At 46.5% G+C, this 13,778-nt stretch overlaps 2 protein-coding genes across 2 annotated transcripts; both read right to left on the reverse strand.

Annotated features, from left to right (window-relative positions):
* Positions 1-1,321: 1,321 nt before the first annotated feature.
* Positions 1,322-6,695, reverse strand: LOC117650539. The gene is made up of 4 exons (XM_034394042.1): positions 6,620-6,695; positions 5,760-5,933; positions 3,316-3,483; positions 1,322-2,061 (listed from the first exon to the last, which is right to left on the reverse strand). The coding sequence occupies exons 2-4, from the start codon at positions 5,919-5,921 to the stop codon at positions 1,894-1,896; spliced, it is 498 nt and encodes a 165-aa protein (XP_034249933.1). The 5' UTR covers positions 5,922-5,933; positions 6,620-6,695; the 3' UTR covers positions 1,322-1,893.
* Positions 6,696-8,676: 1,981 nt separating this feature from the next.
* On the reverse strand, positions 8,677-12,843 carry LOC117650766. Its single transcript, XM_034394366.1, has 3 exons — positions 12,733-12,843; positions 11,401-11,568; positions 8,677-8,927 (listed from the first exon to the last, which is right to left on the reverse strand). The coding sequence occupies exons 1-3, from the start codon at positions 12,841-12,843 to the stop codon at positions 8,760-8,762; spliced, it is 447 nt and encodes a 148-aa protein (XP_034250257.1). The 3' UTR covers positions 8,677-8,759.
* Between the last annotated feature and the right edge of the window lie 935 nt (positions 12,844-13,778).

The raw sequence follows: 13,778 nt of genomic DNA on the forward strand, positions 1-13,778 counted from the left end.
TATGTACGGACCCTGTGGCAACGACAGGCCCCTTAACTCGTCGCCGAGTCAAGAACAAGAATTATCAAAAAGCCGGGAACCAGGGGTGTTCCACCTAACGGACGCAAGAATGAGGTATTTTAACCACTCTGTGAACCAAGTGTTATGGGAACTCCCGAGGGAGTAAGGACCTCGGTAATAGGGCTGACTGCAAATTGTTTATCCGTAATCCAAATGACAAGAAATTCTGAGGTAATCCGGGGTAATTGTGTTTGATGCAAAGGTAATCGTGGAAAAAAAATTATGTAATCCGGAGGTAATCTGGCTGACACGAAATGAGGTAATCCTGACACGAAATTTATCAGTCGTTACCCTTCCCGGGAACTCCACACCAAATGCGGAGTCTCAGTCTCCGCTCTTTGGGAAAGCAGAGATTGCAGTCTCCACTCTTCAAGCGTAGAGTTCTCCACGTTTGCACCATGCCAAGTGTGGAGACTTTACTAACACTTCTGTTGTCAGAACGTCAGAAACCACCTGTCTGAAAACCTGATCAAAATTCGCGCACCTCTGAAAGCTGAAAACTTATTCTGACATTGTGCCGAACTCAGACCATCAATCTTAGAATAAGTTTTCAGAATTTCAGCTTTTAGGAGTGCGTGAATTTTGATCAGGATTTCAGACATGTTTCTGACATTCTGACAAAATTTACACGAGTGGCAGGATGTGTGGAGTTCACCGCACATGAAGACGCACCGCGAACGACGGGATGTTCTTGGCGGAGGCAGACAGCAGCAGCACCGCGGCCACCACGCTGACGGTGTTCGCGTCCATGGGCGCGGTGCGCGCGGGACCGACTGCGTGGCTCGCACCACGCGGCCTTTGGGCGGGACAGCACCTCGGAAACTCCAGTGTAAGTGTATACGTAGGTGAAAACAATAAGGCGTTTTTTGTTTTCGCTTTTTTGTTTTGAAAGCAGCGACACGCAAAGTGGACAGGGCTCTCGAAAAACAGGAAATAGTGTGGGGCGAATTATTCTGTGCACAAATGGAAACGCAATCCAAGCACATTCCACATTTAGGCATCAAAAGCGCCGGTAAGTAAACTGTCAAACAAACTGTGGGAATCGGCCGGGAAGAGTCTTCCCGGTATGTAGTCTTGGACGAGCAGAGTTTGCAGTCTCCACACTTCAAGTTTGTAGGCGTCAGGAGCACCAAGTTATTATATCACTTCTGGAGGATGACCCGTGAATGCAAACTTCACAGAGAAAAAAAGACAGTGTCTGTTTAGTTTTTAAAAGTATTTATTTTTATTACAATTAAGGACAGAGAGGAGGGGGGGGGGGGGTCGTGACTAGTCGTGACGGAATCACGCGCGCTCGCGTGGGACTGGCGAGAGAGCGACGATTATGAAATTCAGCTTTTGCTTCTGTTTACAACAGCTGCACACTGTCAAACCCAGTTCAGAGCACTTCCTGGAACAGCGAGCAATTCTCCACACTTGAACCGTGTGGAGTTTGCAGTCTCCTCACTCCGAGTGCAGAGCAGATCTCAGAGCTTCTATCACTTGACATGGTGCAAACGTTGAGCAGTCCACACTTGAAGTGTGGGGACTGCGAACTCTGCACTACCAAGTGACACTCGTATAAATCTTATCAGAATGTCAGAAACTGTTTGAAAACCAGGTCTTGGGCGCCTCTGAAAGCTGAAAACATATTCTGACATTCTGCAGAGCCCAGGCCATCAATATCAGCATAATATTTCAAAATTTCAGCTTTCAGAGGTGCGTGAATTTTGATTAGGATTACAGACATGTTTCAGACATTCGACGAAATTTACACGAGTGTGAGGAGACTTGCTCCCCTCCGCAAGTGGTTGGCTCGAGCGACCCAGTCGTGTTGGGCGTCGCTACGCGTCGCTAGGGCTGCGGCGTAATGTCGCCCTCGGTGCAGAGTTGGAACGTGTTGCCGGCGACGCCGTCGACGATCTGCTGTCCCTTCAGACTCAGGAAGTAGCTCCCGTAGGGCACCGTCGGGTAGTTGGCCAGGCTCCAGTGGATGGGCTCGTGGTCAAAGGAGTACGCACCCTGCAAGGCGGCAAAGTTTTCCTTCATATTCATCACACTACAAATCTAACTGTCTACTAAGTACACACCTACAAATGCATGCTTGCAAGTGCACACTTAAAAACGCATGCTTGGCCAAGCAGACACTTCCAATGCATGCTTAGCAAGTATACACAAATGCCTATGCTTAGCATGGAGTTGGCGCCAAGCAGGGGCGTCGGAAGTGGGGTTCAGAGGGTGCGCTGCGCACCCCCCAAAATAATCTGGGGGGTGCGCAGCACCCCCCATTTTGATGCACAAAGAGTGAGAGATCATAATGGTAACAAAACTAGTTAACACTCATGAGATGATATTCGATCTAAAACTTGCTTTGCTTACTGGTTTTGATAATTTTCTTTTTTAAATCAAAACCATTTGGCTAGCTTCGCTCGCAAAGAACTCGTAGCGCCGTACTCTGATAAAAAGGACCAAAACTAAATCCTGAAACCAGCTCGCTTCACTCCCTTTTTTCCCGTTCTTTTTCAAAGATTCTGTACAAAAAATTACGTTTTAATGCCTCTAATGTTCTTATGAACGCATAAGTTTAAAGCTTTACCTTGCACTTCCCCTGAAGTCTTACACTTGGTTTATTTTGAAGGATTATTGACTTGTTTATTACAAATTGCACAGTCTCAATCCATTTTACACATGTCTTTTGTCATTTCTCGAAACAAACCTGTTGTGTTAGCTTAGTCCTGAGCTCTTGGCTCGCTTCGCTCGCCAATTATACTGGCCTTGGGAAGTACCGCCTGAAAGGTAGGCAACCCACAGCACAACCCTTTAAATTTGCGCACCCCCCACCCAAAAGTACTTCCGACGCCCCTGGCGCCAAGCATGCGTTTGTAAGTGTGTACTTGCAAGCATGGAATTGGAAGTGTGTTAGTAGACAGTTAGGTTTGTAGTGCATCAGCGCTGTTAGGCCTCAGCAGACCTCGAGCGCAGTAATGTAATTTCGTCGACGTCGATCCGTGGGCCGTGGGGTGTTTTCGCACAGAAGCAACACTGGCGTACCCAGATAGTTTTGGGCCTACACACCTCTGGAAATGTGAGAATGTGCCGACGCGTTCGATTTAACATGAATCGTGTCACATTCGTTTGAACGTTAATCCAGGCGCGTACAGGCCGAAACGTGATGTCACATTTCCGGATTCCCAGTGATACGATTCATAAAGTAAGAAGAGTAGGCCAGGTTGGTCATGGTTGATCTGATTAGGAACTAAAAGCAATATGAACTACCTTGGGAATGCTGCAGTGCCCCGTCATGCTCTTGGGCTTGAAGAGTTTGGCGAAGCAGTCGGGGATGTTCGATCTTACCGTGGAGCAAAAACCCACGGGGAAGCGGTTTAACACGAAGTAGTTCTTCTTCCACTGGTTGTTGGCGCGCTTGGCCACTCTCACGGTGACCTGCAAATTTTAATTAGAAATTCTCCCCTGGTTTTACGAACCAAAATTCAAACGTAAGGGAATATGGGGCGATTTGTAACAGGGGCGATTCGTAACAAATGCGTTTATTAATTTAAGTGGAGGGAGCAGAGGAAAATCTGAGTATGGCCCCTCTTTCCCTTCAAGTACAGGGTCCTTCAACAATCGAAGCGGATGTGATCGGTGCTCAGGTATAGTTTTGGAGGGCGTCTGAAATATAGGGTACACCGAAAACAGGCAAATCTTTCATTTTGAGTTCTAGGAAGTTTCTGTCTGAGGCTCCCCAGGTATGAATCACCATCGAAGTACCGTTGGGGCCTTGAAGCGTGACCCCTTCACAATGTAACCACGTGGCATAAGTTGCTTATACTTTGTTCAGTGATAGTTAGGGACGTATTTCTTGCGTAACAGGCATTTGGGGTGATTCGTAACAGACCCGTATAAAAACAAGAATTGAAGTAGTTTTTGCAACTAAATGCATGAATTATTTCTCGAATCATCTGCTGCCTAATTTCTATACATTTACAGAGCTCAAAATTCATTTTAAAGCGAGTTATTATATTCTTTCCTCCAAAATTGAAAAAATTGAGGTTAGGGTTGTCATAGCCGGTCAGTTAATGCTGAGGCGGCCAACGGCAGATTGTAATGTAGATTTTAAGGCGTCTGCAGGACATCCGAAGAACAACTGCTGGAGGAGATAACATTCCCGACGATGTTTCATTTAATGTGCCCCAGTCCAAAAAAACCATGGGGCATCCCATGAGCCATGGTGGTACATGGGATGCCATGGGCCGATTCTTTCCATGGGAACGATTCCCCGTGATTTTTGGAACAACTTCTTATGGTGTCTAGCGACCCATGGGGAAAGGTACCATGATGCAGTGTGAGTCATGGGTGGCACTTTGTTGCCTTGGCAGAGTCTCTTGCGACTACAACATGATGAGCACGTAGAGATACATGTCTCTTTTGAACTGTCACCCCCTAAACTTTTGACGCTACATCCGATTTTGCAATCATATTTTGTCTGGAGGGCACTGTTGAGATTATATGACCTATAATTGAAAATCAGGCGGAGACTTCAACGCACGAGCAGGACTGCCTTCCCATGGGAAGTCCGAACCCATGGAAAAGTTTGCATCATGGGGAAGGTCCTCCCATGGTGCTAGGCCTGCACCATGGAAAACAACCTCCATTTTTCATGGCATGCCGCTTGTCCATGGTGCGGAACCGCGGTCTCATGGTATTTCAATGCGCTGTCATGGAATTTGTGTCATGGGATCCCATGCAATCCATGGTTTTTTGGGACTGAGCAGGATGTTATGAAAAGCCCCATGGCTGTTACAAATCACCCGCTGGGGCGATGCGTAACAGCATGCAAGGGTTTGGAAAGCGTCTTAGATTTCAAAGATTACGGACTTCAGATTGATCCAATGGAGCTGCACAGTTTAGATGAAGGGCCAGACTGCTCAACTGGCACAAGTTTGACACCGATATGCAGAATGTTCTTAATTTTGTATAGAGAATTCCAAAATCTGTTACAAATCGCCCCATACTCCCTTACGTGACATTGGCGTCCTAAAGCACGCGATCACTGTCAAATTAGTTGTGGAGACTGGATGTCGCGATCCCACTTGATGCGAAGTAAATCTGCTCACTTGGACGAGTGGAGTTTGCAGTCTCATAAGTGAGTGTAGAGTAGCTTACAAAGCCCTTATCTCTTGGCATGGTGCAAAGGTGAAGAACTCTGAAAGTTTCGAGACTGCAAAACTCAGCTCTTCCAAGTGCGAAGAGGGAAAATTCCATACCTGAACATTTCAAGTGTGGACTTCTCGTGTAAATTTTGTCAGAATGTCAGAAACATGTCTGGATTCCTGACAAAAATTCGCGCACCTTTAAAAGCTGAAATTCTGAAAGTTTACGGTTAAATTGACGGCCTGAGTTCTACAGAATGTCAGAATCAGTTTTCAGCTTTCAGAGGCGCGCGAATTTTGTTTAGGTTTTCAGACAGATTTCTGACGTTTTGTCAAGATTTACACGAGTGTATTGGTTTCCACAGTCGTCCTTCCAAGGTAAAAACGGAACCTGGTTTTCCCAGGAAGCCAATGGTGAAGGTATAGGCGATTTCCAGGGAGTTCCTGAGAAAACCAGGAACCGTTTTTACCGTGTCGAGTCTCTTCGTGTGTGAGTGCGAGAGAGACAGTATGCTCCTCATCCTGTCGTCCGAGTCACCGTGAGTGCGAGAGGGACAGTCATCTCACCCAGAAGCTGTCGTCCAAGTCGAAGGGGACCACGAAGGTGCCGGTGACGATTTGCGGCGCGTACGGCTTGGCGGGGTTGAAGTGGCCGAACCGCAGGCTGCTGCTGTTCTGCCCCCACGAAGTGTCGTTTTCGGAGCAGATGAGGAACCGCTTGATGGTCATTATGTACGGACCCTGTGGCAACGACAAACCCTTTCAACCGTCGCACAGTGGGCCAGAAGACCGGTGGAGGCAGTCAAAACTCTACACTGGTAGAACTGAAGCGTATTACTTCTACGCCTTTCTTCAAGTGTAGTGCTACTACGCTCGGCTTCAAGCGTAGTTCTCCTGCTCTAGTGCTCAAACCAGGTCTAGAATTTTGGCCACCTCCACCCATCGTCTGGCTCATTGTGCGCCGCCGAGTCAAGACCAAGAGGTATCAAAAAGCCAGGAACCACACTGAGATTCCAAACGCTGAGTATAAGACGTATGGTGCAATGCAGCTGAGATATCGCACCATACGTGCAATGCCATGGCCATATTGCACCTTACGCGCGTGCAATGCATCCCGAAAAGGCCCTATGCTAATGCATGGGAATGGGGAAGCATTGCACTTCATGTGCAATGCTTTTGCATTGCACCAATTGACGCTATACTCATAGCGTTTGGATTCTCAGTGCATTGGTGCAGTCTCCCAGAGTTTGCAGTCCACTCTTCGAGTGTGGAGCTTTCCCGAGCTTTCCACGTTTGCAACCATGCCGAGCGAGATGCCGACAGACAGGGGCTCGGTGAGCTACTGCACACTTGGCTTGAAGTGTGGAGCAAAACTTCCAGACGCCCTCCACACCAGGATGTGTGAAGTACCACACATGACGACGCACCGCGAACGACGGGATGTTCTTGGCGGAGGCAGACAGCAGCAGCACCGCGGCCACCACGCTGACGATGTTCGCGTCCATGGGCGCGGTGCGCGCGGGACCGACTGCGTGGCTCGCACCACGTGGCCTTTGGGCGGGACAGCACCTCGGAAACTTCAGTGAAAGTGTATACGTAGGTAACTCCAACAAGGCGTTTTTTTGTTTTCGCTTTTTTGTTTTTAAAACAGCGACACGCAGGCCAGGGCTCTCGAAAAACAGGAAATAGTGGGGAGCGAACCAGTCTGTGCACAATATGGAAACGCAATCCACATTCAGGCATCAAAAGCGCCGGTGAGTAAACTGTCAAACAAAGTGCACTGCTATGAGCAGTTGCCAAAACTCGGGGCACTTTTAAAGGCCATAGAACCGCAAAAAAAAAAACGTGGAAAAGTCGGCTTTTTTCTCGGCCAATTTATTCAGAGACGTCTCACGACTTATATCTGAACGCAGTCGAAGCTCCCGGTGCAATATTGCAGAAAGACCAAAAAGCCCCTATCAAAAGTATAGGGGAAAGACACGGAACGTTACAGAAAACAGCGGGATACGGAACGTTACATGTCATTCAAACAGGCCTAGTAACTCTCTTGCTATGAATTAAAACACGCCATTTGGTGTGAGCTCCTGTTTTAAAATTCCTCAACACGTCCCGATAGAATCATATCTCTGTTTGGTCTAGAACTTGCCCGGGGAACAGAAAAGCATTTCAAAATCATGGTCGGAGACTACCGAAACATAACCTATAAAACAAGATTCTGAGCTTTCTATTAACTTCTCAGAGTTCCCGTTTGCACTATTCGACGGCAAAAATTCTACAGATTAATCTGACGACAAGGGCGAGAACTATCAGTGGAGTACAACGCGAGAAACCGTGATAATTCACATGTAACGTTCCGCAAAGTCAACCACGGAGGACATTTTGCGTTTACAGATTGCACCCAAATCGAGCTCGTAAAAACGAGTTCAGTAACATGTGTCTGATAGATAAAATAATAAAGTTTCCGAATATCTTCTCAGAATCGTTCTACGTTCCATATTAGCTGAAATATAAGCATCGAATCTTTGAATTTATGGACGGGGGACATGCCGGAACGTTACAAAATGACCCTTTGGAGCACTTTATCGACATCTTCTGAATTGAAAAAGTGGTGACTTCAGATGGATAAGAGTGGGCGACGTCGAGCCCAACACAACGCACCAAACCGCATCTCAATACGTTGAAAAATAACGATTATAGAGCCAAAAGACACGAAAGATACCCTTATTTTGGCAACTGCTCCTATAGCAGTGCTCTTATAAGAGCAGAGTTAACAGAGCCTCTTTCTCTTAGCATAGTGTAAACGTGGACGACTCCACGTTGTGATGTGTGAAGACCTCTAAGTCTGCACTTCCAAGTGCGGAGACTGAAAGTTACGATCCTCTGCATTTCAAATGTGGACACACGAACACACTGTAAAAAAATTTCTCGTAAAATAACGAAAAATTTTTGGGTAATTTTCTTTTACGAACTGTTCGTAATTTTACAAAAATGTCGTTTATATACGACACATGTCGTATATTTTCGAAATGTTTTCGGCCCATTATCAAGATTTTCAGCTTCAACAAGCGTGCTGTAAAAAATCTTCCAAAAAAATATTTTTTTTCTTCGTAACAACAACTGTTTCAGTTCAAAAAGTTTACGAAATGTTTTCGTATATAAACGACAACTTCGCAAAAGAAAATTACCCAAAAAATTTTCGTTGTTTTTGGACAATATTTCGTAAAGCCTCACTGAACTTAACATTTCGAAGTGATATTGTCTGTAAATTCGTCAATTTGGGAAGATTTCCCTCTCTTTACGAAGTGATTTTGTAGGATTACGATACATTTTGTAATGATTTTGTATAATTGCGATACATTTTGTAAATTGACAAAACAATAACCTTTTTTTATGAAACATATCGTGTAGTAATATTTCGTAAATTCACGATATTTTTTTACAGTGCACGCACGCACACACACACACACACACACACGGCCAGCTGACGACGATTATAAAATGTGTGGCTTCTGTTTACAACTGCTGCAGTCCGGTCGCGTTCGGCTGCGCCACGGCGTCACGACCGGGCTAAGGCCGCGGCCACGTGTCAAACTCGGCGTCGAGTTCGAACTCGTTGCCGGGGACCCCTTTGACCAGCTGCTGTCCTTTGAGCCTCATGAAGAAAGTCCCGTACGGTAACGTGGGGAAGTTAGCCAGGCTGTAACGGACAGGCTCGTGGTCCATGCTGTACGATCCCTGAAAGTCATAGTTTACGTCACTGTTTTCAATCACAAAAGCCAGTAGCGTGCCACCTACACTCTTACACTGTAAAAATTAATGTCCGGAATAAACGACGGATCCTTCGGCAAAAAAATTGCCAACGGTTCCTTCGTTAATTTACGAAGCTCTTCGTATATTTACAAAAACCTTCGTTAATTTTTTGAACGATCTCTGTCGATTTTACAATCACAATGGAAATTTACGAAGCACCTTCGTAAATCTACAAAGATCCTTCGTAAATTTACAGGGAGCCTTCGTTAATAAACAAAGAACCTTCGTTAATATACAGAGAACCTTCGTAATTATACGTCTGGAATTAACGACGGATCCTTCGGCAAAAAAATTGCCAACAGTTCCTTCGTTTCACTGTTAAAAAAAGTCTGAAAATTCAGACCAATTTTTTCAGACTTAGTGGTCTGAATCTGGAATTCAGACTTGAGTCAGAATCTTCAGACAGTTGGTCTTAATTTTACTCCTTGTGGTCTGAAAAATGAGTTTCGGACTCAAGAGTCTGAATTTTTGGATGGCGTGCTTTAAATTTTCGGCGTCGGGGTCTAAAAACAGTCATTTGCAGTAGACGGTCTGAATTTTCATCATGCGCAGTCTGAAATTGACGCTTTATTTTCTGATAAAAGGCATGACTGCGTTTCAAGTGCGATGGACCCTGAATTGCCAGAGCAGTACTTAAAAAACTTTTGCTCAGCTAAGCGAACGGCAATCTAGTGTTGAGTTTAAAATCGGCCTGCACTCCGCTGGAAGCTACAGGATGCGACACGTTTGTCCTGGTTCCGGCCTGGACCGAAGCCCGGGTCACCCGAGCCGAGCCGCTCCGGCGGCGGGCAGCCGAGCAGGGTACTCCGAGCCGAGCCGGGGCTTTCGGAAAATCACCGCTGACCGGCGTGCCGGCCGAAGCCTACCTGCGCGGGGCGGGGGGAGAGGAGGGGGCCCTTAATCCCTCGGCCACTCGGGATTTCTGGACACTTTGCGTCAGTTTTAGCTTGTCTCCAGAGCAGTGCACATCGCATCCGAATACAAGTCCGCGTCGCGTGTCATCTTTCTTGTGACGCTCCGTCGTGAAGCAAAGTTTTATGTGTTACCTCGGCGCTCAGCACAGTGTGTACAGTGCCGGTTTGCCTTCGCCTTTCCGTGCTCCAAAATTGCTTCTGGCTGCGTGCAGTCACCACTCTGAAGCATCGGAAATCCGCGGCCAGCAGGCTGTGAAAGTGGCGTAGCCCTATGCTGACATTGCGTCTTCCAAACTAATGGGACGGGTGATGAGCGAGTGGGTGGCGTTTTGAAAATTTGCCACTCCTCTTTCATCCTTGTCCCCAAAGTATTTTCATCGTGCCGAAAAAGTTTCCACAAAGTGTGCATCTAGTTCCAACATGCTGCTTTCCAGTGTTCACAGCTGCATCTCCTGGAGTCTTACATTGGAGGACTAGGTTTTTTTTGGAAAGGTCTCGCAGCAATATCATATTTAGCTTAAGTTTTGCGCAACTTTGGGTGCTGCACAACAAGAGCTGTTTTACAACTGCTCAATTTTGTGCATGCATTCCATGTTTCTCAGCAATTTAAAACATGCGTCTCCAAAAATATACATCCTGACAGAAGTGGTAATTTTATTACCTGGGCGGCTAAGAATTCAAAGCCGCGAGGTGGAAAATTCAGACCGCCAATTGGTCCGAAAATTCAGACCACCTGGTAGTCATAAAATTCAAAGTACATGCTAGTCTGAAAATTCAGACGACAGGTGGTCCAAAAATTCAGAGTGTCCGGGGGTCTGAAAATTCAGACCACGGGGTTTCAAAATTGACTTCATCCTAAAAAGTCTGAAAATTTCGACTTTTTTTTTAACAGTGTTATTTTCGAAGGTCCACCGTAGATTTACGAAGACCCGTCGTAGATTAACGAAGCCCGTCGTAAATTTACGAAGCCCTTCGTTAATTTACAACAGATTTTGTACATTTACGATTTTTCTTCGTAAATTTACTAAGAACCTTCGTAAATTAACGACGAACTTCCGTTGATTTTCAAAAGTTCCTGCAGGAAAGAAACATTTACAGTGCACTTTTGGACATTCCCAAAAACCATCGTAAAATATTCCGTTGTAAATTCACAACATAAATTTACAGTGTAATGTCTTACAATGAAATTTGACCCATGTTATTCGTATGTTACAGTGAGTTCGGCGCAAGCATAATACGAGGTCAGCTTGGTCCAGGAGCAAAACATTTTTCTCAGTGAGGTTCGAAGTAACCGACGATGGACAAGCCATTGCCTGTCGAAGGCAGGCTAGCGCCGCAGGCCAAGGTAGGTACGCCAGGCGCGGATTGGAGAAACAGGCAGCGAGACATCGTGAAGCCAGTTACGCCGAGACGCGGTCTGGCACCTACCTTGTCTAAATTTCTGATTATTCATCACGAAACCAACGCATTTCAAACTTGCCAACCTTGGCAATGCTGCAGAGCCCAGTCATGCTCTTGGGCTTGAATAATTTGGAGTATGCTTCGGGGACGTTCGATCGCACCGCGGAACAAAAGCCCATGGGGAAGCGGTTCGTCACGAAGTAGTTCTCCTTCCACTGGTTATTGGCGCGCTTGGCAATTCTGCCGCTGATCTGCAAATAAGAAATTCCAAGTGCCTTTTAACATTTAAACGAACCTGACATTCACATTCTAACGAATGTGATGTCAACTTCACTTTCGTCGAATATCGGGAATCGCTCGCCCACCGAGGGGGTAACGACTGGTAAATTTCGTGTCAGCCGGATTAAGGATTACCTCGGATTACCCCGGATTACCCCCAAATTACCTCCGGATTACAACAAAAAAATTCATGGATTACCCCGGATTACCTCAAAATTTTCCCGGATTACCCCGGATTACCTCAAAAATTCGGGTTATCCGGATTACGGATTACCAATTTGCTGTCAGCCGGATTCCCGAAGTCGTTACCCCCTCGTCGCCCACTGTGTCAAACCAAGTGTGGAGAACTCTACGCGAAGTAAGTTCTCCACACACTAAGCGTAAGCAGTTTGCATTCTCCAATCCACTAGTTAAAGAGTGGAGTAGCTCACTGAGCCCTTATCGAGGGGTCCTATTCAAAAGATCTTATCTGGGCGTTCCTCCCAAGACAATCTTATCTTAAACGCAGGTGAATTTCACATAGTTTGATCATTTGATACAGCTACATATCAACATAATTTGTGAGTTTGTTCAAGTAAATCTAAAGATGGAAGATCAAAAAATCCAAAAGTGCATGTTGAAATATGTTTCGCTTACCGTCGTATTTATTCTGACTGTTCAAAATGAGTGAAATTTGCCGGCGTTCACTCTAAATGTCTTACAATGAAATTTGACCTGTGTTATTCGTATGTTACAGTGAATTCGGCGTAAGCATAATACGAAGCAATATTCCTTCGTAATACGAATCTTTTTAGCTTTTTCATTGTAAGATACAAAGAAAAACCTTCGTAATACGAAGGAAAACCACCTTCGTATTATGCTTGCGCCATTTCCTTCGTATTATGGGAAATTTCTTCGTAAGACATTTAGAGTGTTTAAGATAGGATTGTCTTGGGGGGAGCGCCCAGACAAGATCTTTTGAATAGGACTCCTCGCTATTTCTTGGTATAGTGCCAACGTGGAGCTTCTCATGTGTTAAGTGCAAACTCTGATCTTTCAACCGTGGAGACTGAAATAATTTCACTCCTCCGCTTGAGTGCAGAGTTCTCCCTCCTTTCGAATCCGCTCCGTGAGTGCAAGAGAGACAGCGATCTCACCCAGAAGCTGTCGTCCACATTCAAGGGGATCGTCACGGTGCCGGTGACGATTTGCGGATCGTAAGGTTTGGCCGGGTTGAAGTGGCTGCTGCTGTTTCTCGGCCAACCCATATGAAAAAGAAAGGCTCCCAAAACAGCCCGAGCGGGGGCTATGTCCGAAAACGGTTCCACCGGACTGGTCCGGCTGACATCCAGAATGTTAGAAATCCGGCAATGTTTCGGGTGTTGTCCGACGACTAGATTCGGACTCTTTTCGGACTAGCCCGAAGCAAGGCCGGCGAGCAGGGCGGGCTGCCGGGCTGCCCCCCGCCGCCCCCCACCCTTCCCCTCCCTCCCGAAACCCCTCTCCTCCCTTCGGAATCCCCTCCCCTCCCTCTGCAAGTGCAGTGCAGGCAACACTGCAAAGCCCGTGCACTTGGCAAGCCGTTTTGAATGTTGAAAATTGGCAAGCCTGGACCTGAAATACTTCCGAGTTCGCTAAATTTGGGCATTGCTGGCGGCCGAAGCGCTAAGTTTGGGCAAACTGGAAGATTTCAGGTCAGGGCTTGCCAATGTTTAGCATTCAAAACGGCGTGCCACTTTTGTGGCAGGCAAACTTGGCACCGGATTTGAACTTACGATAGTAATCAAATAGTTGATATGTAGGATAAAAATAATTTCCGATGGAAAGCACTTTGGGGACGAGAGTGCACGGGGAAAGGCGAATTAAATGATACACCTCCCGCCCTCGCACTGCCCGTCCCTTTAGTGTTGGGAGATGCACACAGAACAGCAAGCGTAGAGTCACTAGCGTCCTAAACGGTCATCAGCAAAAAAAATTTCAAACTAAAACACACTTCTTTCCGTCCAACTGGCTCGTTCCCAGCACAAGGCTGCGCAAGGCTGCAGCGCGCGGAGGCGACATGGCTTCAGCGCGCCGAGCGAGTGGACTCTGACGCAGGCAAACGCGATGCGTGCACCTTGAAGGGCAGCTGGAGACTGACGTTTTGCGTGCCGAGGCGGCCAAAACTTTCCGAGTTGCCGAAGGATTAAGGCTCCCCTCCCGG

This window comes from Thrips palmi, unplaced genomic scaffold (assembly GCF_012932325.1).
Source record: "Thrips palmi isolate BJ-2018 unplaced genomic scaffold, TpBJ-2018v1 HiC_scaffold_5, whole genome shotgun sequence".
NCBI classification, from domain to species: Eukaryota; Metazoa; Arthropoda; class Insecta; order Thysanoptera; family Thripidae; genus Thrips; species Thrips palmi.

Excerpts from the sequence above, each read along its gene's own strand:
- LOC117650766 (XM_034394366.1), bottom strand. The coding sequence starts at position 12,843 with ATGGGTTGGCCGAGAAACAGCAGCAGCCACTTCAACCCGGCCAAACCT. Across the intron at positions 11,569-12,732 it reads ATGTGGACGACAGCTTCTGG|ATCAGCGGCAGAATTGCCAA; the intron begins GTGAGATCGCTG and ends TCTTATTTGCAG. Across the intron at positions 8,928-11,400 it reads GGCTCTGCAGCATTGCCAAG|GGATCGTACAGCATGGACCA; the intron begins GTTGGCAAGTTT and ends TATGACTTTCAG.
- LOC117650539 (XM_034394042.1), bottom strand. The coding sequence starts at position 5,921 with ATGACCATCAAGCGGTTCCTCATCTGCTCCGAAAACGACACTTCGTGG. Across the intron at positions 3,484-5,759 it reads ACTTGGACGACAGCTTCTGG|GTCACCGTGAGAGTGGCCAA; the intron begins GTGAGATGACTG and ends TAAAATTTGCAG. Across the intron at positions 2,062-3,315 it reads GGCACTGCAGCATTCCCAAG|GGTGCGTACTCCTTTGACCA; the intron begins GTAGTTCATATT and ends GCCGCCTTGCAG.